The 23473-nt window shown below is 42.9% G+C and overlaps 1 protein-coding gene across 2 annotated transcripts in view; it reads left to right on the top strand.

The window, feature by feature from the left end:
• LGALS12 (galectin 12) overlaps window positions 1-23473 on the top strand; it is a 129346-nt gene that overhangs the window by 16790 nt on the left and 89083 nt on the right. For both annotated transcript variants that reach the window (XM_053719938.1, XM_053719937.1), the window contains 2 exons: window positions 4710-4748; window positions 14198-14224. In XM_053719938.1, coding sequence (XP_053575913.1) covers window positions 4710-4748; window positions 14198-14224 — 66 coding nt within the window. The remainder of the gene's footprint in view (window positions 1-4709; window positions 4749-14197; window positions 14225-23473) is intronic.

The following is a 23473-nucleotide window of genomic DNA, read 5'->3' as shown; positions in this document are numbered from 1 at the left end:
CCAAAAGTTGTTTCTAACAAAAACATTAACCAGGAGATTATCGTACCTTCTCTGTGTCCGAAACCAGTTTCAAAGAAGGAACGTTTGTTGCACAATTTGGATGTTGTTCGCGCTCTAAAATTCTATTTAGATGCTACAAAGGATTTTAGACAAACATCTTCCTTGTTTGTTGTTTATTCCGGTAAAAGGAGAGGTCAAAAAGCAACTTCTACCTCTCTCTCTTTTTGGATTAAAAGCATCATCAGATTGGCTTACGAGACTGCCGGACGGCAGCCTCCCGAAAGAATCACAGCTCATTCCACTAGGGCTGTGGCTTCCACATGGGCCTTCAAGAACGAGGCTTCTGTTGATCAGATATGTAGGGCAGCGACTTGGTCTTCACTGCACACTTTTACCAAATTTTACAAGTTTGATACTTTTGCTTCTTCTGAGGCTATTTTTGGGAGAAAGGTTTTGCAAGCCGTGGTGCCTTCCATTTAGGTGACCTGATTTGCTCCCTCCCTTCATCCGTGTCCTAAAGCTTTGGTATTGGTTCCCACAAGTAAGGATGACGCCGTGGACCGGACACACCTATGTTGGAGAAAACAGAATTTATGTTTACCTGATAAATTACTTTCTCCAACGGTGTGTCCGGTCCACGGCCCGCCCTGGTTTTTTTAATCAGGTCTGATAATTTATTTTCTTTAACTACAGTCACCACGGTACCATATGGTTTCTCCTATGCAAATATTCCTCCTTAACGTCGGTCGAATGACTGGGGTAGGCGGAGCCTAGGAGGGATCATGTGACCAGCTTTGCTGGGCTCTTTGCCATTTCCTGTTGGGGAAGAGAATATCCCACAAGTAAGGATGACGCCGTGGACCGGACACACCGTTGGAGAAAGTAATTTATCAGGTAAACATAAATTCTGTTTTTTCAAATTATGATAAACGCAGCAAAACAAATGATCCCCAGATGCTGGAAATCCACCAAATTGGATGAATGGAGGAGACGAGTTAATTCAGATTTAATATTAGAAAGATTCCATTACCTCCAAGTAGGTAACTTAGACTTCTTCGATGACACGCTTTTTAAACACAGGCTTAACTAGGTTAAGGATGCTAGTAGCCAGCTAATTATATCATACAACAGCTTTAATCCCACCTTCACATTACTTTCCTACACAGTTGTATATGGGTGTAACGGAAAACTTCATATATGCTCGAGGACACAAAGTTCTCTTATATAAAATTGTAATTTTGTATCTGTTTTTATCTCATTAGTATTGTAAAGATGAGGCTCATGTTATCTGAACCACAGTTGGAGGCTGTTTTGTCTACAAATTGCAGTCTTGCATTCAAGAGCTTAGGCATCCAATATTGAGCGAACTCTAAGAACTCTTCATTATGAAGGATTGCCAAGGACTATAGCATGAATGAGAAGATTACAATTCACACGGACTGCTTTCTTGAATCTTTGCAACTCTCAGTCCCAGCTGTAGAACCGCCACAGCCTTCCTTTGAATTAATGTAATTGTGCATTTATATGATTTTTGTTGTGCAAAAATGTAATAAAAAATAAATATTAAAAAAAAATTGGTGGTGGTCCTAATATGCTACTGCCTATTCCAGCCTTTAGTTCAATCCATGGTTTTCCCCCCTTACCTCTCTCACTAGACATGTAAAAGGGAATAAAGATGTGATTTGCAGATTTATGGCAGCCAGTAGGTTTGGGGGTGCTACACTAATGAGTTTGTCATCTCCAACATTCAAAGTTTTTAGCACTTGTATGCTCCATATTGTTTCATGCTCATGTTGCTCATACTACCCAACTGTCCTGATATCCAGCCTCCTGTCCCATGGTATAATCGCCCTGTATCCCACATTGTAACAATCTGCCCTGAAGTGTAGACTTGGCACAGATTTCTGACTGTGGGAGACCTTTGTGGTCTTATGTATAGTTGGTATCGGAGTCTACTGCACTTTACATTAGAATAGCAGAATAATAATGTGATGGGAGACACCATGATCCGAGGGCCTGTTATGGAACACTCTTTGGGCAGGGGGTACATGGGCTTAAGGATACCCAGAGACTGCATGGAAATGTGGAATTTTATCTGCTGGACACCCGTGTACTTTCATAACTCTGTGTTATGTCCATGTCACCCTGTATCCATAGATACAGGATGGGTACAGGGTGTGAGTGTCCCTTGTGGGAGCAATTGTGACTCTATAAACCAAGTGGGCATAAAGGACTTAATATTTAACAAGAGCTGTTCTTAATGTTTTCTAATAAGAGGTGTTTTATTTACGCTTCAGATTTGATTGTGTCTCAGCGGTCTGTTTGGTTAACCTGATTGTGTTCCTGTGTGATTATGTTAACTAGACTGCCCAAAATCAGATTGTCTGAGTAAACTTCCCCCCAGTTTATTAAGTTGATATGTTAATAATCTGTTTTACCTGTGAATAGACAATTGTTCGTAGCTGTGATGTATTGTTCATATGTTTGTTTTACTGTTTAACCAATAGCCATGGTGTATAAATGTGTGTTGCTGTTCAATAAAGTGTTCATTTTTTGTGTAAAGAAACCTAACGGCTAGATTTAGAGTTCTGCGGCCAAAGGGGTGCGTTAGCTACGCATGCTTTTTTCCCCCCGCACCTTTTAAATACTGCTGGTATATAGAGTTTACAGAATGGCTGCGTTAGGCTCCAAAAAAGGGGAGCGTAGAGCATATTTACCGCCACTGCAACTCTCGATACCAGCGGTGCTTACGGACGCGGCCAGCTTCAAAAACGTGCTTGTGCACGATTCCCCCATAGAAAACAATGGGGCAGTTTGAGCTGAAAAAAACCTAACACCTGCAAAAAAGCAGCGTCCAGCTCCTAACGCAGCCCCATTGTTTCCTTTAGGGAAACACTTCCTAAGTCTGCACCTAACACCCTAACATGTACCCCGAGTCTAAACACCCCTAGCCTTACACTTATTAACCCCTAATCTGCCAACCTTGCTATCGCTGACACCTGCATTATACAATTAACCCCTAATCTGCCGCTCCGTACACCGCCGCAACCTACATTATACCTATGTACCCCTAATCTGCTGCCCCTAACGCCGCCGACTCCTATATTATATTTATTAACCCCTAATATGCCGCCCCCAACGTCGCCTCCACCTACCTACAATAATTAACCCCTAATCTGCCGACCGGATCTCACCGCTACTCTAATAAATGTATTAACCCCTAAAGCTAAGTCTAACCCTAACACTAACACCCCCCTAAGTTAAATATAATTTAAATCTAACGAAATAAATTAACTCTTATTAAATAAATTATTCCTATTTAAAGCTAAATACTTACCTGTAAAATAAACCCTAATATAGCTACAATATAAATTATAATTATATTGTAGCTATTTTAGGATTAATATTTATTTTACAGGCAACTTTGTCATTATTTTAACCAGGTACAATTGCTATTAAATAGTCAATAACTATTTAATAGCTACCTAGTTAAAATAATTACAAAATTACCTGTAAAATAAATCCTAACCTAAGTTACAATTAAACCTAACACTACACTATCAATAAATTAATTAAATAAAATACCTACAATTACCTACAATTAAACCTAACACTACACTATCAATAAATTAATTAAATACAATACCTACAAATAAATACAATAAAATAAACTAACTAAAGTACAAAAAATAAAAAAGAACTAAGTTACAAAAAATAAAAAAATATTTACAACCATCAGAAAAATATTACAACAATTTTAAACTAATTACACCTACTCTAAGCCCCCTAATAAAATAACAAAGACCCCCAAAATAAAAAAAAATGCCCTACCCTATTCTAAAATTAAAATAGAAAAGCTCTTTTACCTTACCAGCCCTGAAAAGGGCCCTTTGCGGGGCATGCCCCAAAGAATTCAGCTCTTTTGCCTGTAAAAAAAAAATATACAATAACCCCCCCCCAACATTACAACCCACCACCCACATACCCCTAATCTAACCCAAACCCCCCTTAAATAAACCTAACACTAAGCCCCTGAAGATCTCCCTACCTTGTCTTCACCACGCCGGGTTCACCGATCGATAAAAGGATGCCCAGGACAAGGGAAGTGTTCTGACAGAGGTACCCAGTCAGGGTACCAGGCGTTCCATCACAAATAACATGATATATCTCATTAGGTGACCTTGTGTATCTCTCCTGCAGTTTACAGATTGCAGGACTTCTGTCGTGCAGCACCTACCCTCTGGAACACTCTCCCTCGTGCTGTCAGGCTTTGCCCTAATCCTTGTTCCTTTAAATGCTCCCTGAAGACTTTTCTGTTCAGAGAAGCCGCCCACCCAACTCAGTAATAAATTAATTTCACTTCCCTCATCTAACTCTACATTAACACCTTTCTCGATCTTGCAGTCCTCACCTCCTGTTTCTCAGCCTCCTAAACTTCTAGAAGTTCCCACGGGAATAGGGCCCTCAATTCCTCCTGTATGTGTTTGTAAATTTTGAATATGTTGGTGCTTCATAAATAAAGTATAATAACTCTTCTCCAGAACTATGGTGGCTGCACATGGTTTATCGTTTCCCTTGTGTCACAATACTTCCCTACCTTTTTCACTCACTTTACAGTCTGTTCACAGACCCTTTTTTATTTCTTTTTTTTTATACTGAGTAAAATGTCTTTCATCAGTTACAATATTGTTATCTTTATTTTTTTTCAGCCATACAATATTGAGATGACCGAATATCCTGCATGTGAGGTAATGCACAACACAATTACAAGTAAATTAATATACTCATGTGCAGGCAAATTGTTTTGAACAGTTATTAGCTCCATCACTCCAGGGTGCAGTTGAGGATTGAAATGAGCAATGTAGAAAAAAAAAACAACGTTCAGTCTCCTACTTAGGACCAAGGGTGGTTCAGGAAATTAAAATTTTGGGGAAAATGCTTACTCTGCAAAGCACCAGAGCTAGAAATCAAGGTAGCTCATAGGAGGAGTCTGGGTTTGGCAGAGGCGGAGCCACACTCCGGCTAGGTGGGAAGTGACAGCAGCAATTTTCACTCTTCTTCTCAGTCACTGTTTTCTGTTAAATTCTGTGAAAAGAATCACAAGACAAGGGCACCTCCATATGACGCTATACTGTAACACACGTGTATGTTCGTACTCACAAGTGTAGCGGCACCCAAATGTGCTTAGTGGGGCTGACTGGGATCTCTCACTTGAGGACAATTGGGTGTACAATGGCACTACTGAGGCTGGCCCCCCTAAAATTAAATATTTCTCAGGCGAATCTGTGTTATGCCAATGATCTAAAGTGCAAATCGGGGAGAGGTGCTGTTCAGCAGTTTTAAATGTAACCGGCTAATGAGGGAAGAGCCCCCAGAGGCAGCACTAATAGCACTCAAAGCTTGGACTAAAAAATGGAGAAACTGGAAAGATTAAATATAACTTTTATTAAGGTTCTGTTAAAAGTATGGGACCCAGTGTGTGTGAACAAATTAAACAACTAGAGATCCATTGCCTGGATTCCTGTTAATCAATAAGTATTGCCTTTGATAAATGTTTAATCCAACCAGGAATCCACACTGTACGGATATTATCTAAAGACATATTATCTATCACTTGTTAGATAAAGTTACATTAATATTTTAGCCTAAATCAGAGAAAAGAGGCTGGAATAGGTATTCAGTACACTGAGTTTAATATAAGTACCACAATATGTGCTATAAGGTTTCCATTACCATCTTCATCCAGCTGAATATAAATATAGAGTCTTAGGGAAAACCGGTTATATTGGTGGATTGGATAGTGTGTAGTGCTACAACACGTGAATATATGCTTTTGTGTATTACTTTAAATTATTGAAGGTAACGTTTGAATTGTCGGCACGTGTGTACCCTTGTTTTGTAGTCACAAAGGATTTAGGTCACCACCACAGTTCTTATTTGCCGGTATTAGTAATAGTGTTAGAGTATGAATACACCTTATAATTCCTTATACCTCTGGTTTTACTATTATGGTTCTGTAGTAGCTGCTATGTCATTCTATATATGTTTAACACTAATTTAGTCCTTATGCCTCTGGTTTCACTATTATGGTTCTGCAGTAGCTGCTATGTCATTCTATATATGTTTAACACTAATTTAGTCCTTATGCCTCTGGTTTCACTATTATGGTTCTGCAGTAGCTGCTATGTCATTCTATATATGTTTAACACTAATTTAGTCCTTATGCCTCTGGTTTCACTATTATGGTTCTGCAGTAGCTGCTATGTCATTCTATATATGTTTAACACTAATTTAGTCCTTATGCCTCTGGTTTCACTATTATGGTTCTGCAGTAGCTGCTATGTCATTCTATATATGTTTAACACTAATTTAGTCCTTATGCCTCTGGTTTCACTATTATGGTTCTGCAGTAGCTGCTATGTCATTCTATATATGTTTAACACTAATTTAGTCCTTATGCCTCTGGTTTCCCTATTATGGTTCTGCAGTAGCTGCTATGTCATTCTATATATGTTTAACACTAATTTAGTCCTTATGCCTCTGGTTTCACTATTATGGTTCTGCAGTAGCTGCTATGTCATTCTATATATGTTTAACACTAATTTAGTCCTTATGCCTCTGGTTTCACTATTACGGTTCTGCAGTAGCTGCTATGTCATTCTATATATGTTTAACACTAATTTAGTCCTTATGCCTCTGGTTTCACTATTATGGTTCTGCAGTAGCTGCTATGTCATTCTATATATGTTTAACACTAATTTAGTCCTTATGCCTCTGGTTTCACTATTACGGTTCTGTGGTAGCTGCTATGTCATTCTATATATGTTTAACACTAATTTAGTCCTTATAGCAGCTACTGCAGAACCATAATAGTGAAACCAGAGGCATAAGGACTAAATTAGTGTTAAACATATATAGAATGACATAGCAGCTACTGCAGAACCATAATAGTGAAACCAGAGGCATAAGGACTAAATTAGTGTTAAACATATATAGAATGACATAGCAGCTACTGCAGAACCATAATAGTGAAACCAGAGGCATAAGGACTAAATTAGTGTTAAACATATATAGAATGACATAGCAGCTACCGCAGAACCATAATAGTGAAACCAGAGGCATAAGGACTAAATTAGTGTTAAACATATATAGAATGACATAGCAGCTACCGCAGAACCATAGTCCCGAGGAAACAGCCAGAGAGCTGAGAAACGTGTTGCTATCTGTTGCTATCTATTTGAATCATTACAGATTCATTTTATAAGTCACAAAAACAGGCAAGCACCTTCCATATTTTTCTAGCAAACTTAAGCTCAATTATAGGGGGGGGGGAAATTTAACTTAAATTAGTTTCCTGCATGAAATAGCTTCTATTTCCAATCCCACTTAAAGGGACAGTATGCACCAATTTTCATAGATCTTCATGTAATAGACACTACTATAAAGAATAAGATGCACAGATACTGATATAAAAAAATCCAGTATAAAATGGTTTAAAAACTTACTTAGAAGCTCTCAATTAATCTCTGTTGAAAAGGTAGCTGGAAAGCCCACTGCAAGTGGGGAAATAAGACACCCCCCTCCCTTCTTTTGCATATGAAAAGACCTTTCTTCTGTTAAGTGTGATCAGTCCACGGGTCATCATTACTTCTGGGATATTACTCCTCCCCAACAGGAAGTGCAAGAGGATTCACCCAGCAGAGCTGCATATAGCTCCTCCCCTCTACATCACTCCCAGTCATTCTCTTGCACCCAACGACTAGATAGGATGTGTGAGAGGACTATGGTGATTATACTTAGTTTTATATCTTCAATCAAAAGTTTGTTATTTTAAAATAGCACCGGAGTGTGTTATTACCTCTCTGGCAGAGTTTGAAGAAGAATCTACCAGAGTTTTGCTATGATTTTAGCCGGAGTAGTTAAGATCATATTGCTGTTCTCGGCCATCTGAGGAGTGAGGTAAACTTCAGATCAGGGGACAGCGGGCAGATGAATCTGCATAGAGGTATGTAGCAGTTTTTATTTTCTGACAATGGAATTGATGAGAAAATCCTGCCATACCGATATAATGTCATGTATGTATACTTTACACTTCAGTATTCTGGGGAATGGTACTTCACTAGAATTACACTGTATGAAATATATAAAGCTGTTTAATAACTAGAGATTATGTTTAACGTTTTTGCTGGAATGTAAAATCGTTTTCATTTGCTGAGGTACTGAGTGAATAAATGTTTGGGCACTATTTTTCCACTTGGCAGTTGCTTAATCTGTTTTCTGACAGTTTCTGTTCTCCCTCACTGCTGTGTGTGAGGGGGAGGGGCCGTTTTTTGGCGCTTTTTCTATGCATCAAATATTTCAGTCAGCAACTCATTGTATTCCCTGCATGATCCGGTTCATCTCTACAGAGCTCAGGGGTCTTCAAACTTATTTTGAGGGAGGTAATTTCTCTCAGCAGAGCTGTGAGAATTATAGTTTGACTGAGATAAAAAACGTTTATTCTGTAATTTGTTTCCTGCTTTCAGAATTTGTTATCTTTGCTAATGGGATTAAACCTTTGCTAAAGTTGTGTTGTTTACAAGGATTGAGGCTATAACTGTTTCAATTTATTAATTTTCAACTGTCATAGATCTTCTGTGCTTCTTAAAGGCACAGTACATTTTAATATTATTCTAATTGAATTGTATTTCCAAGTTGCAAGTTTATTTTCTAGTGTGTTAAACATGTCTGATTCAGAGGATGATACCTGTGTCATTTGTTGCAATGCCAAAGTGGAGCCCAATAGAAATTTATGTACTAACTGTATTGATGCTACTTTAAATAAAAGTCAATCTGTACAAATTGAACAAATTTCACCAAACAACGAGGGGAGAGTTATGCCGACTAACTCGCCTCACGTGTCAGTACCTACATCTCCCGCTCAGAGGGAGGTGCGTGATATTGTAGCGCCGAGTACATCTGGGCGGCCATTACAAATCACATTACAGGATATGGCTACTGTTATGACTGAGGTTTTGGCTAAATTACCAGAACTAAGAGGTAAGCGTGATCACTCTGGGGTGAGAACAGAGTGCGCTGATAATATTAGGGCCATGTCAGACACTGCGTCACAGGTGGCAGAACATGAGGACGGAGAACTTCATTCTGTGGGTGACGGTTCTGATCCAAACAGACTGGATTCAGATATTTCAAATTTTAAATTTAAACTGGAAAACCTCTGTGTATTACTAGGGGAGGTGTTAGCGGCTCTGAATGATTGTAACACAGTTGCAATACCAGAGAAAATGTGTAGGTTGGATAAATATTTTGCGGTACCGACGAGTACTGAGGTTTTTCCTATACCTAAGAGACTTACTGAAATTGTTACTAAGGAGTGGGATAGACCCGGTGTGCCGTTCTCACCCCCTCCGATATTTAGAAAAATGTTTCCAATAGACGCCACCACAAGGGACTTATGGCAAACGGTCCCTAAGGTGGAGGGAGCAGTTTCTACCTTAGCTAAGCGTACCACTATCCCGGTGGAGGATAGCTGTGCTTTTTCAGATCCAATGGATAAAAAGTTAGAGGGTTACCTTAAGAAAATGTTTGTTCAACAAGGTTTTATATTGCAACCCCTTGCATGCATTGCGCCGATCACGGCTGCAGCGGCATTCTGGATTGAGTCTCTGGAAGAGAACATTGGTTCAGCTACTCTGGACGACATTACGGACAGGCTTAGAGTCCTTAAACTAGCTAATTCATTCATTTCGGAGGCCGTAGTACATCTTACTAAACTTACGGCGAAGAATTCAGGATTCGCCATTCAGGCACGCAGGGCGCTGTGGCTAAAATCCTGGTCAGCTGATGTTACTTCTAAGTCTAAATTGCTTAATATACCTTTCAAAGGGCAGACCTTATTCGGGCCCGGGTTGAAAGAGATTATCGCTGACATTACAGGAGGTAAAGGCCATGCCCTGCCTCAGGACAAAGCCAAAGCCAAGACTAGACAGTCTAATTTTCGTTCCTTTCGTAATTTCAAAGCAGGAGCAGCATCAACTTCCTCTGCACCAAAACAGGAAGGAGCTGTTGCTCGCTACAGACAAGGCTGGAAACCTAACCAGTCCTGGAACAAGGGCAAGCAGACTAGGAAACCTGCTGCTGCCCCTAAAACAGCATGAATTGAGGGCCCCCGATCCGGGATCAGATCTAGTGGGGGGCAGACTTTCTCTCTTCGCCCAGGCTTGGGCAAGAGATGTTCAGGATCCCTGGGCGCTAGAGATAATATCTCAGGGATACCTTCTGGACTTCAAATACTCTCCTCCAAGAGAGAGATTTCATCTGTCAAGATTGTCAACAATCCAGACAAAGAAAGAGGCGTTTCTACGCTGCGTACAAGAGCTCTTGTTAATGGGAGTAATCCATCCAGTTCCACGATCGGAACAGGGACAGGGGTTTTACTCAAATCTGTTTGTGGTTCCCAAAAAAGAGGGAACTTTCAGACCAATCCTGGACTTAAAGATCCTAAACAAATTCCTAAGAGTTCCATCGTTCAAGATGGAGACTATTCGGACAATTTTACCTATGATCCAAGAGGGTCAATACATGACCACTGTAGATTTAAAAGATGCTTACCTTCACATACCGATTCACAAAGATCATTATCGGTACCTAAGGTTTGCCTTCCTAGACAGGCATTACCAGTTTGTGGCTCTTCCATTCGGATTGGCTACAGCTCCAAGAATCTTCACAAAGGTTCTGGGTGCTCTTCTGGCGGTACTAAGACCGCGGGGAATCTCGGTAGCTCCATACCTAGACGACATTCTGATACAAGCTTCAAGCTTTCAAACTGCCAAGTCTCATACAGAGTTAGTGCTGGCATTTCTAAGGTCACATGGATGGAAGGTGAACGAAAAGAAAAGTTCACTCGTTCCACTCACAAGAGTTCCCTTCCTGGGGACTCTTATAGATTCTGTAGAAATGAAGATTTACCTGACAGAGGACAGGCTAACAAGACTTCAAAGTGCTTGCCGCACCCTTCATTCCATTCAACACCCGTCAGTGGCTCAATGCATGGAGGTAATCGGCTTAATGGTAGCGGCAATGGACATAGTACCCTTTGCACGCTTACACCTCAGACCACTGCAACTGTGCATGCTAAGTCAGTGGAATGGGGATTACTCAGACTTATCCCCTTCTCTGAATCTGGATCAAGAGACCAGAAATTCTCTTCTATGGTGGCTTTCTCGGCCACATCTGTCCAGGGGGATGCCATTCAGCAGACCAGACTGGACAATTGTAACAACAGACGCCAGCCTTCTAGGTTGGGGTGCCGTCTGGAATTCTCTGAAGGCTCAGGGACAATGGAGTCAGGAGGAGAGTCTCCTGCCAATAAACATTCTGGAATTGAGAGCAGTTCTCAATGCCCTCCTGGCTTGGCCCCAGTTGACAACTCGGGGGTTCATCAGGTTTCAGTCGGACAACATCACGACTGTAGCTTACATCAACCATCAGGGAGGGACAAGAAGCTCCCTAGCTATGATGGAAGTATCAAAGATAATTTGCTGGGCAGAGTCTCACTCTTGCCACCTGTCAGCAATCCACATCCCGGGAGTGGAGAACTGGGAGGTGGATTTCTTAAGTCGTCAGACTTTTCATCCGGGGGAGTGGGAACTTCATCCGGAGGTCTTTGCCCAAATACTTCGACGTTGGGGCAAACCAGAGATAGATCTCATGGCGTCTCGACAGAACGCCAAGCTTCCTCGTTACGGGTCCAGATCCAGGGATCCAGGAGCAGTCCTGATAGATGCTCTGACAGCACCTTGGGACTTCAGGATGGCTTACATGTTTCCACCCTTCCCGTTGCTTCCTCGATTGATTCCCAGAATCAAACAAGAGAGAGCATCAGTGATTCTAATAGCACCTGCGTGGCCACGCAGGACTTGGTATGCAGACCTGGTGGACATGTCATCCTGTCCACCTTGGTCTCTACCTCTGAAACAGGACCTTCTGATACAGGGTCCCTTCAAACATCAAAATCTAACTTCTCTGAAGCTGACTGCTTGGAAATTGAACGCTTGATTTTATCAAGACGTGGATTTTCTGAGTCAGTTATTGATACCTTAATACAGGCTAGGAAACCTGTTACCAGAAAGATTTACCATAAGATATGGCGTAAATACCTATATTGGTGTGAATCCAAAGGTTACTCTTGGAGTAAGGTTAGGATTCCTAGGATATTGTCTTTTTTTACAAGAAGGTTTAGAAAAGGGTTTATCTGCTAGTTCATTAAAGGGACAGATCTCAGCTCTGTCCATTCTGTTACACAAACGTCTGTCAGAAGTTCCTGACGTCCAGGCTTTTTGTCAGGCTTTGGCCAGAATTAAGCCTGTGTTTAAAACTGTTGCTCCACCATGGAGTTTAAACCTTGTTCTTAATGTTTTACAGGGCGTTCCGTTTGAACCCCTTCATTCCATTGATATAAAGTTGTTATCTTGGAAAGTTCTATTTTTTAATGGCTATTTCCTCGGCTCGAAGAGTCTCTGAATTATCGGCCTTACATTGTGATTCTCCTTATTTGATTTTTCATTCGGATAAGGTAGTCCTGCGTACTAAACCTGGGTTCTTACCTAAGGTAGTTACTAACAGGAATATCAATCAAGAGATTGTTGTTCCTTCTTTATGCCCAAATCCTTCTTCAAAGAAGGAACGTCTACTGCACAACCTGGATGTAGTCCGTGCTCTAAAATTTTACTTACAGGCAACTAAGGAATTTCGACAAACGTCTTCTCTGTTTGTCATTTACTCTGGGCAGAGGAGAGGTCAAAAAGCTTCCGCTACCTCTCTTTCTTTTTGGCTTCGTAGCATAATTCGTTTAGCTTATGAGACTGCTGGACAGCAGCCTCCTGAAAGAATTACAGCTCATTCTACTAGAGCTGTGGCTTCCACTTGGGCCTTCAAGAATGAGGCCTCTTGGTCTTCGCTTCATACTTTTTCCAAATTTTACAAATTTGACACTTTTGCTTCTTCGGAGGCTATTTTTGGGAGAAAGGTTCTTCAGGCAGTGGTTCCTTCTGTATAAAGAGCCTGCCTATCCCTCCCGTCATCCGTGTACTTTTGCTTTGGTATTGGTATCCCAGAAGTAATGATGACCCGTGGACTGATCACACTTAACAGAAGAAAACATAATTTATGCTTACCTGATAAATTCCTTTCTTCTGTAGTGTGATCAGTCCACGGCCCGCCCTGTTTTTAAGGCAGGTAAATATTTTTTAATTTATACTCCAGTCACCACTTCACCCTTGGCTTTTCCTTTCTCGTTGGTCCTTGGTCGAATGACTGGGAGTGACGTAGAGGGGAGGAGCTATATGCAGCTCTGCTGGGTGAATCCTCTTGCACTTCCTGTTGGGGAGGAGTAATATCCTAGAAGTAATGATGACCCGTGGACTGATCACACTACAGAAGAAAGGAATTTATCAGGTAAGCATAAATTATGTTTTTACACAAACGGGAACAAGCTGGAGAAGGTAGCTGACGGTATTCAAATAAAACTTTGGGGCTTGGTTAGGAGATATAATTTGTGAAGAACATTAGATTGTGAAATATTCATAAATTCCTTCGGGTTCAGCACTGTTGGTGTAATACAGCGTTGGGTTAGCGTGCGACTGATAAGTGTTAGGATTTTTTAAAAAGTTTGCTCCATTGAAGTCTATGGGAAAAAGTTAACGTGGTCGCGATATCCATAGTCTTAAAGTTAGAGCGCATCAGGTTTTGGTCTTGTGATAACTTTTTTACTTTTAACTTCTAATACGCTAGCTAACCGCCTGCTTTAAAAATTTACTTTTAGCTGTGTTAGCAAGCGAGCGAAACAAATATTTAGCGACATGCTTGTAATCTGGCCCTATGTATTTATCCTTCACACAGACAACAAGGCCAGCCCTGTTCATAAAGATAATATAGACAGTTATCTGCTAACGCCAATTAAGAACAGATATGTAGCAGGGTTAATCTTTAGAAATTGGCATGTGCATTCCAAGTTCTGAGAATTAGAAACTGCTAAATTACATGAAACAGGGACAAAATAAATAATGAAAATATATTGCAATGTTTCATTATGAGTAACTAAACATATTTAGGTATTTTTGGAAATGTGGGCTTCAAAATGGCATAGTGGGCACCTCTTCTCTGGCCATTAAACTGTTTTTTTCCCCTCTCATTTCAGCCTCTGAAACTTGGCAGTACAGCCCTGGTGAGTTTGTGGAGCATTGTGGATAGTGTGACCAGCAGTTCAACCAGTAAGTGATCTGGGTAAAATGGTACACAGGGTCATCGTCACAACTGAAATCAGATGACATAGGACCACATGGCGACTCATAGCATGCCCTATTGCTGGCAGCCCATGTTAAGTATATGCTCATATTGAGTTAAATGTCTTACCCAATCAGTTGGGTCCATTACTTTTCCTTCATTAATTTGTATACTACACATCTGAAGTCTGGAGATATTTCAGTAAAATTCCAGGAAGTTTAGTCTCAGTAAGTCTGTTGTCTATAATGTATGTATTCAATTCATACCTTACTACATGTAGATACCCAAAAGCTACACTGTACTTATGCCTCGTGACATCATGGGACCTCTACGATGACATCATACATAACTTAACAGATGTAAAAAGATACTTTTAATTATGTTATACATTCTTCTTCTGCTTGCTCTTCCTCTCTTGTCTTATTTTTCCTCCTTAAACCTCTTTATAGCCATTATCACACTTTTCCTCCTCCTCTCACTCTTTTTTTTTTTTTTTTTTTTGTATCCTTTTTTTTTTTTTCCTCTTCTTCCTCCCCTTTTTTTCCTATTCCTCATCTTACTCCTCCTTTACCTCTTTTATATATCTCGTCCTGCGCCTATTTTTTTCTCTTCCTGCTCCTTTTTCCTCTCTTTTCCCCCTCTTTATCCTCTTTTTTTTTTTTTTTTTTTTCCCTCTTCATCCACCACATCCTTCTCCTCTTTCCCGTCTTCTTCCTTCTTTCCTCTTTCCTTCCTTCCTCGTCTTCCTCCTTCTTGTTACCTTCTTTCTCCTTTCTTCTCCTCTTCCCCTTCTTCCTCTTTCTCTTCTTCTTCCCCCCCACCCTCCTCTTTCCCTTCTTCCTCCTTTCTTCTCTTATTCTTTATCCTTCTCTTTCCCTTCTTTCTCCTTTCTCCTCTTCCTTCTTCTCATACCCTTCTTCCTCCTTCTCCTCTTTCCCTCCTTTCTCCTCTTCCTTCTTCCTCCTTCTCCTCTTTCCCTTCTTACTACTCCTCTTTCCCTTCTTCTTTTCCTCCTTTCTTCCCTTTTCCCTGTACCCTTCTTCCTCCTCCCTTCTCTTCCATCTCCTCCTTTTTCTCTTCTTTCTTCCTTCCTTCCTTTCCTCCTCCTCCTCCTCCTCCTCCTCCTCCTCCTCCCCTTTCCCTTCCTCCTCCTCCTCCCCTTTCCCTTCCTCCTCCCCTTTCCCTTCCTCCTCCCCTTTCCCTTCCTCCTCCTCCTCCTCCTCCTCCTCCTCCCCTTTCCCTTCCTCCTCCTCCCCTTTCCCTTTTTCCTCCTCCCCTTTCCCTTCCTCCTCCTCCTCCTCCTCCTCCTCCTCCCCTTTCCCTTTCCCCTTCCCTTCCCTTTTTTTTTTTTTTTTTTTTTTTTTTTACAATTATCTTTATTAGTCTTAGCTATTTAACAAAAAAAAAAAAAATGATAATAACACAAAAATAACAATTTCTGAGTCACGCAGGACCAGATAACAATAAGATATATATATATATATATATATTCAAGATTTCCAGTCAGCATTGCCCCTATCTATTTCACAAGTGCAATTCAGCTAAAATGGCTAATTTTTAAATAACTACCAACCCCTCAGGGTAAGGAAAAAAACAAGACAAAACAAAAACACAGAAAAGGGAAAAAAAAAAAAAACGATAAGAAACCCCCCCCCCCCCACCACCACCTCCGGACTTACTCCATGCCATCATATTACCTGGGGATCACTTTTTAAGGATGACTATTCTAACCTACTTCATTGGTGAGCCAAGTATCAGGAAAAACCTGGAGAATTACTAGTTCCGCAAAGCTAATTGAGGCCACAAACGGTTTTAAAATCTGCCTTTGCAGGGAGATTGGAAATAACTTAATAACCGGAGACCATCCAACCAAGAATTCCTTAATTTTTCTTTCAGATACTTGTGACAGATGGAAAGATTCAAAAATAATCTGAGCTTGGATGTCTCTTAAAACAAGTGACAGGCTCGGGGGGATCTTTAAGGATGTTAAACCTCACTATTAATAAAATGGTATTTAAAATGCGCAATTTAATACTCCCACCTATTACTGGAAAGAGTAATACAATGTCCTCGAAGGAAAAGAGGATGGAACTTTCAAAGACTCTATTATACCAAAACTGGACTTTCGCCCATAATTGAGAAATTTTTGGGCAGGACCATAACATATGGCGGAGATCGGCAGAAATGTATAGACAATGCTCACACTTAAACACTTTGATGGGAAAAAAATTAGACAATCTAGCCGGAGAGAAATAACAATTATTTAGAACTTTCAAGTGAGATTCTTTCCAGCTCACTGACACAGGGAGAGTGGCCACTAACGAGAGGCTTTTACATATTTTCCCGCAATCAATTGAAGGAATATAAGGGAGCCAGAGTCTAATTAATCTATCTTCATCTAGTGTCCCTTGTTTAGTCAGCATAATATCATAGATCAATGAGATAGAAGCATCACCAACAATAAATTTTTTAATACACGTCTTTACCTCCGCCCAGTTGCCATACCTATCAGGGCACCAATTTTGTGATCTAACAAAATGCAGGATCTGAAAATAAGCAAAACGATTTGACCAGGGAAGAGAATATTGCTCCTTAATGGACTCCCAAGAAAGTATCTGTAGCTCATTGTTAAGCAGTTGATGTATATATTCTAGACCTTTCACCTGCCATTCATAAAAACACTTCTGGTCAATACCAGGAGGAAATAATGGATTCCCCTTAATGGGTAAAAATTCGGAAAGGGAAGGATCAATTTTTAGCAGTTTACAAAACCTATGCCATGCCACGATTATATTCCTAAAAGACAGAAGTGAAGACACCCCTGCAGGTAGAGAGCGAGGGGTACAATGCAATAGAGCTTTCAAGGTCCACGGTTTAATCATGTAAGCTTCACTATCCAGAGTAGTGACTAGATTAGTCTGGGAAATCCAGTCAATTGCCATTTTACATAAAGATGCATAATTATAGAGTCTGAGACAGGGTAAAGCTAACCCAGCCTCCTCATATTTCTGAGAAAAACCTATTTAACGAGAGTCGAGGTTTTTTGGATTTCCAAATAAACTTTGAAAACGCCGAAGACAGTTTCTCAAGATCTTTGTTTAGAATCAGAAGTGGGAGATTCTGTAGATGATACAAGATTTTTGGAAAGATTATTGTTTTAATCAGATTAATTGAAGCCGATAACGATAAAGGAAAGGAAGCCCAAATCTTTAGATCTTCTAATATTTTCTGAAAGAGCCAGCCGAAATTCGCCTGATACCCTATTTTAGGATTACGGTTAATTTCTAATCCCAGATATTTCACAGCCTTTACCTCCCCTTTCCCCTCCTCCTCCTCCTCCTCCTCCTCCTCCTCCTCCTCCTCCCCTTTCCCATTCCCTTCCTCCTCCTCCCCTTTCCCTCCTTCCTCCTCCTCCTCCTTCCTTCCTCCTCCTCCTCCTCCTCCTCCTCCTCCTCCTCCTCCCCCTTCCCTTCCTCCTCCTCCTCCTCCTCCCCTTTCCCTTCCTCCTCCTCCTCCTCCTCCTCCTCCTCCCCCCCCTTTCCCTTCCTCCTCCTCCTCCTCCTCCTCCTCCTCCTCCTCCCCTTTCCCTCCTCCTCCCCTTTCCCCCCTTCCTCCTCCTCCTCCCCTTTCCCTCCTCCTCCCCTTTCCCCCCTTCCTCCTCCTCCTCCTCCTCCTCTTTCCCTCCTTCCTCCTCCTCCTCCTCCTCCTCCTCCTCCTCCCCTTTCCCTCCTCCTCCTCCTCCCCTTTCCCTCCTTCCTCCTCCTCCTCCTCCTCCTCCCCTTTCCCTCCTTCCTCCTCCTCCTCCTCCCCTTTCCCTCCTTCCTCCTCCTCCTCCCCTTTCCCTTTCCCTCCTTCCTCCTCCTCCTCCTCCCCTTTCCCTTTCCCTCCTTCCTCCTCCTCCTCCTCCCCTTTCCCTTTCCCTCCTTCCTTCCTCCTCCTCCCCTTTCCCTTTCCCTCCTTCCTCCTCCTCCTCCTCCTCCCCTTTCCCTTTCCCTCCTTCCTCCTCCTCCTCCTCCTCCTCCTCCCCTTTCCCTTTCCCTCCTTCCTCCTCCTCCTCCCCTTTCCCTTTCCCTCCTTCCTCCTCCTCCTCCCCTTTCCCTTTCCCTCCTTCCTCCTCCTCCTCCTCCTCCTCCTCCCCTTTCCCTTTCCCTCCTTCCTCCTCCTCCTCCCCTTTCCCTTTCCCTCCTTCCTCCTCCTCCTCCTCCTCCTCCTCCCCTTTCCCTCCTTCCTCCTCCTCCTCCCCTTTCCCTCCTTCCTCCTCCTCCTCCCCTTTCCCTCCTTCCTCCTCCTCCTCCTCCTCCCCTTTCCCTCCTTCCTCCTCCTCCTCCTCCTCCCCTTTCCCTCCTTCCTCCTCCTCCTCCTCCTCCTCCTCCTCCTCCCCTTTCCCTCCTTCCTCCTCCTCCTCCTCCTCCTCCTCCCCTTTCCCTCCTTCCTCCTCCTCCTCCTCCTCCTCCCCTTTCCCTCCTTCCTCCTCCTCCTCCTCCTCCTCCCCTTTCCCTCCTTCCTCCTCCTCCTCCTCCTCCTCCCCTTTCCCTCCTTCCTCCTCCTCCTCCTCCTCCCCTTTCCCTCCTTCCTCCTCCTCCTCCTCCTCCCCTTTCCCTCCTTCCTCCTCCTCCTCCTCCTCCCCTTTCCCTCCTTCCTCCTCCTCCTCCCCTTCCCTTTCCCTCCTTCCTCCTCCTCCTCCCCTTTCCCTTTCCCTCCTTCCTCCTCCTCCTCCTCCCCTTTCCCTTTCCCTCCTTCCTCCTCCTCCTCCTCCCCTTTCCCTTTCCCTCCTTCCTCCTCCTCCTCCTCCCCTTTCCCTTTCCCTCCTTCCTCCTCCTCCTCCTCCCCTTTCCCTTTCCCTCCTTCCTCCTCCTCCTCCTCCTCCTCCTCCCCTTTCCCTTTCCCTCCTTCCTCCTCCTCCTCCCCTTTCCCTTTCCCTCCTTCCTCCTCCTCCTCCCCTTTCCCTTTCCCTCCTTCCTCCTCCTCCTCCCCTTTCCCTTTCCCTCCTTCCTCCTCCTCCTCCTCCTCCCCTTTCCCTTTCCCTCCTTCCTCCTCCTCCTCCCCTTTCCCTTTCCCTCCTTCCTCCTCCTCCTCCTCCTCCTCCTCCCCTTTCCCTCCTTCCTCCTCCTCCTCCTCCTCCCCTTTCCCTCCTTCCTCCTCCTCCTCCTCCTCCTCCTCCCCTTTCCCTCCTTCCTCCTCCTCCTCCTCCTCCCCTTTCCCTCCTTCCTCCTCCTCCCCTTTCCCTTTCCCTCCTTCCTCCTCCTCCTCCTCCCCTTTCCCTTTCCCTCCTTCCTTCCTTCCTCCTCCTCCTCCCCTTTCCCTTTCCCTCCTTCCTCCTTCCTCCTCCTTCCTCCTCCTCCCCTTTCCCTTTCCCTCCTTCCTCCTCCTCCTCCTCCCCTTTCCCTCCTTCCTCCTCCTCCTCCCCTTTCCCTTTCCCTCCTTCCTCCTCCTCCTCCCCTTTCCCTTTCCCTCCTTCCTCCTCCTCCTCCTCCTCCTCCTCCCCTTTCCCTTTCCCTCCTTCCTCCTCCTCCTCCCCTTTCCCTTTCCCTCCTTCCTCCTCCTCCTCCCCTTTCCCTTTCCCTCCTTCCTCCTCCTCCTCCCCTTTCTCCTGTTAAGTGTAGTCAGTCCACGGGTCATCCATTACTTATGGGATTATATCTCCTCCCTAACAGGAAGTGCAAGAGGATCACCCAAGCAGAGCTGCTATATAGCTCCTCCCCTCTACGTCATACCCAGTCATTCTCTTGCACCTAACTAATAGATAGGACGTGTGAGAGGACTGTGGTTATTAAAATTAATTTTTATATCTTCAATCAAAAGTTTGTTATTTTAAACAGCACCGGAGTGTGTTGTTTTTTCTCAGGCAGCATTAGAAGAAGAATCTACCTGAGTTTATGTATGATCTTAGTGGTCGTAACTAAGATCTATTTGCTGTTCTCGGCCATTCTGAGGAGAGAGGTAACTTCAGATCAGGGGACAGCGGGCAGGGTTCACCTGCAAGGAGGTATGTTGCAGTATATTATTTTCTAAGGAATGGAATTGACTGAGAAAATACTGCTAATACCCATATAATGTAAGTGCAGCCTTAAATGCAGTAATAGCGACTGGTATCAGGCTGATATGTATGTATGTTACACTGTGGTATTTCTGGGGAATGGAACTTCACTAAGAAAATACTGTGTACATTTAACTTATACTTGAGCCCCCACTGCAGTGTAAGCGACTAGCAGCAGGCTTATTAGTATCATTTCTTAATTTTATTTTAAAACGTTTTTACTGGCATGTTAATCGTTTTTCTCTGAGGTACTTGGTGATAAAAAATTTTGGGCATTATTTTTCCACATGGCTTTCAGTTTGCTGAGCTTCCCCACTGCTATAATATGAGTGGGAGGGGCCTATTTTGGCGCTTTCTTGCACAGTAAGAATTCACTCAGTCTTCCTATTCCTTCCTCCATGATCCAGGACGTCTCTACAGAGCCCAGGGGTCTCCAAAACTAGTTTTGAGGGAGGTAATCACTCACAGCAGACCTGTGAGACTGTGCTTTTTGACTGTGATAAAACGTTTTTATATCTGTTATCCGTTTTTGGGTATTAAGGGGTTAATCATCCATTTGCTGGTGGGTGCAATCCTTTGCTAACTTATTGCATTTATTGTGAAAATTTGGTTGCTATAACAAATTTGGTTCATTGTAATTCTACTGTGACAGTTTATTAGTTTTTCTTAAAGGCACAGTAACGTTTTTTATATTGCTTGAAAATTTATTTCAAAAGTTTTTTCCAAGCTTGCTAGTTTCATTGCTAGTCTGTTAAACATGTCTGACACAGAGGAAACTCTTTGTGCAATATGTTTAAAGGCCAATGTGGAGCCCAATAGAAATTTGTGTACTAATTGCATTGATGCTACTTTAAATAAAAGTCAATCTGTACATGTAAAGAAAATTTCACCAGACAACGAGGGGGAAGTTATGCCGACTAACTCTCCTCACGTGTCAGTACCTGCGTCTCCCGCTCGGGAGGTGCGTGATATTGTGGCGCCAAGTACATCAGAGCGGCCCATACAAATTACTTTGCAAGACATGGCTAATGTTATGACTGAAGTATTATCTAAATTGCCAGAAATTAGGGGTAAACGCGACCACTCTGGGGTGAGAACAGAGTGCGCTGATAATATTAGAGCCATGTCTGATACTGCGTCACAATATGCAGAACATGAGGACGGAGAGCTTCATTCTGTGGGTGACGGATCTGATCCAAGTAAACTGGACTCAGACATTTCAAATTTTAAATTTAAGCTTGAAAACCTCCGTGTATTGCTAGGGGAGGTATTAGCGGCTCTGAATGATTGTAACACGGTTGCAATTCCAGAGAAAATGTGTAGGCTGGATAGATACTATGCGGTACCGGTGTGTACTGATGTTTTTCCTATACCTAAGAGGCTTACAGAAATTATTAACAAGGAGTGGGATAGACCCGGTGTGCCTTTTTCACCCCCTCCTATATTTAGAAAAATGTTTCCAATAGACGCCACCACACGGGACTTATGGCAGACGGTCCCTAAGGTGGAGGGAGCAGTTTCTACTCTGGCTAAGCGCACCACTATCCCGGTGGAGGATAGCTGTGCTTTTTCAGATCCAATGGATAAAAAGTTAGAGGGTTACCTTAAGAAAATGTTTGTTCAACAAGGTTTTATATTACAACCCCTTGCATGCATTGCGCCTGTCACGGCTGCAGCGGCATTCTGGTTTGAGTCTCTGGAAGAGAACATTAACTCAGTTACATTGGATGAAATTACAGACAAGCTTAGAGTACTTAAGCTAGCCAATTCATTTATTTCCGATGCCGTAGTACACTTAATTAAACTTACGGCTAAGAATTCAGGATTCGCCATTCAAGCGCGCAGAGCACTGTGGCTTAAATCTTGGTCAGCCGATGTAACCTCTAAATCTAAATTGCTTAACATACCTTTCAAAGGGCAGACATTATTCGGGCCCGGTTTGAAAGAAATTATCGCTGACATTACTGGGGGTAAGGGTCATGCCCTGCCTCAAGACAGAGCCAAACCAAGGGATAGACAGTCTAATTTTCGTAACTTCAAGGCAGGAACAGCATCAACTTCCTCAGCCCCAAAGCAGGAAGGAACTGTTGCTCGCTACAGACAGGGCTGGAAACCTAACCAGTCCTGGAACAAGGGCAAGCAGGCCAGAAAGCCTGCTGCTGCCCCTAAGACAGCATGAAGTGAGGGCCCCCGATCCGGAAACGGATCTAGTGGGGGGCAGACTTTCTCTCTTCGCCCAGGCTTGGGCAAGAGATGTCCAGGATCCCTGGGCTTTAGAGATCATATCTCAGGGATATCTTCTGGACTTCAAAGCTTCTCCTCCAAAAGGGAGATTTCATCTTTCAAGGCTGTCAACAAACCAGCTAAAGAGAAAAGCGTTTCTACGCTGTGTACAAGACCTTTTACTAATGGGAGTGATCCATCCAGTTTCGCGGTCGGAACACGGACAAGGGTTTTACTCAAATCTGTTTGTGGTTCCCAAGAAAGAGGGAACCTTCAGACCAATTTTGGACTTAAAGATCCTAAACAAATTCCTAAGAGTTCCATCGTTCAAAATGGAGACTATTCGGACAATCTTGCCTATGATCCAAAGGGGTCAATACATGACCACAGTGGATTTAAAGGATGCCTACCTCCACATACCGATTCACAAGGATCATTATCGGTACCTAAGGTTTGCCTTCCTAGACGGGCATTACCAGTTTGTAGCTCTTCCCTTCGGGTTAGCCACGGCTCCAAGAATCTTTACAAAGGTTCTGGGCTCTCTTCTAAGACCGCGAGGAATTTCGGTAGCTCCGTACCTAGACGACATTCTGATACAAGCGTCAAGTTTCCAGACTGCCAAGTCTCATACAGAGTTGGTTCTGGCATTTCTAAGGTCGCATGGGTGGAAGGTGAACGTAGAAAAGAGTTCTCTAAGGCCACTCACAAGAGTTCCTTTCTTGGGGACTCTTATAGATTCTGTAGAAATGAAAATTTACCTGACAGAAGACAGGTTAACAAAACTTCTAAATGCTTGCCGTGTCCTTCATTCCATTCAACACCCGTCAGTGGCTCAATGCATGGAGGTAATCGGCTTAATGGTAGCGGCAATGGACATAGTACCTTTTGCACGCCTGCATCTCAGACCACTACAATTGTGCATGCTAAGTC

This window comes from Bombina bombina, chromosome 7, assembly GCF_027579735.1.
Source record: "Bombina bombina isolate aBomBom1 chromosome 7, aBomBom1.pri, whole genome shotgun sequence".
NCBI lineage: Eukaryota > Metazoa > Chordata > Amphibia > Anura > Bombinatoridae > Bombina > Bombina bombina.
This window is presented reverse-complemented; position numbering and strand designations above follow the sequence as displayed.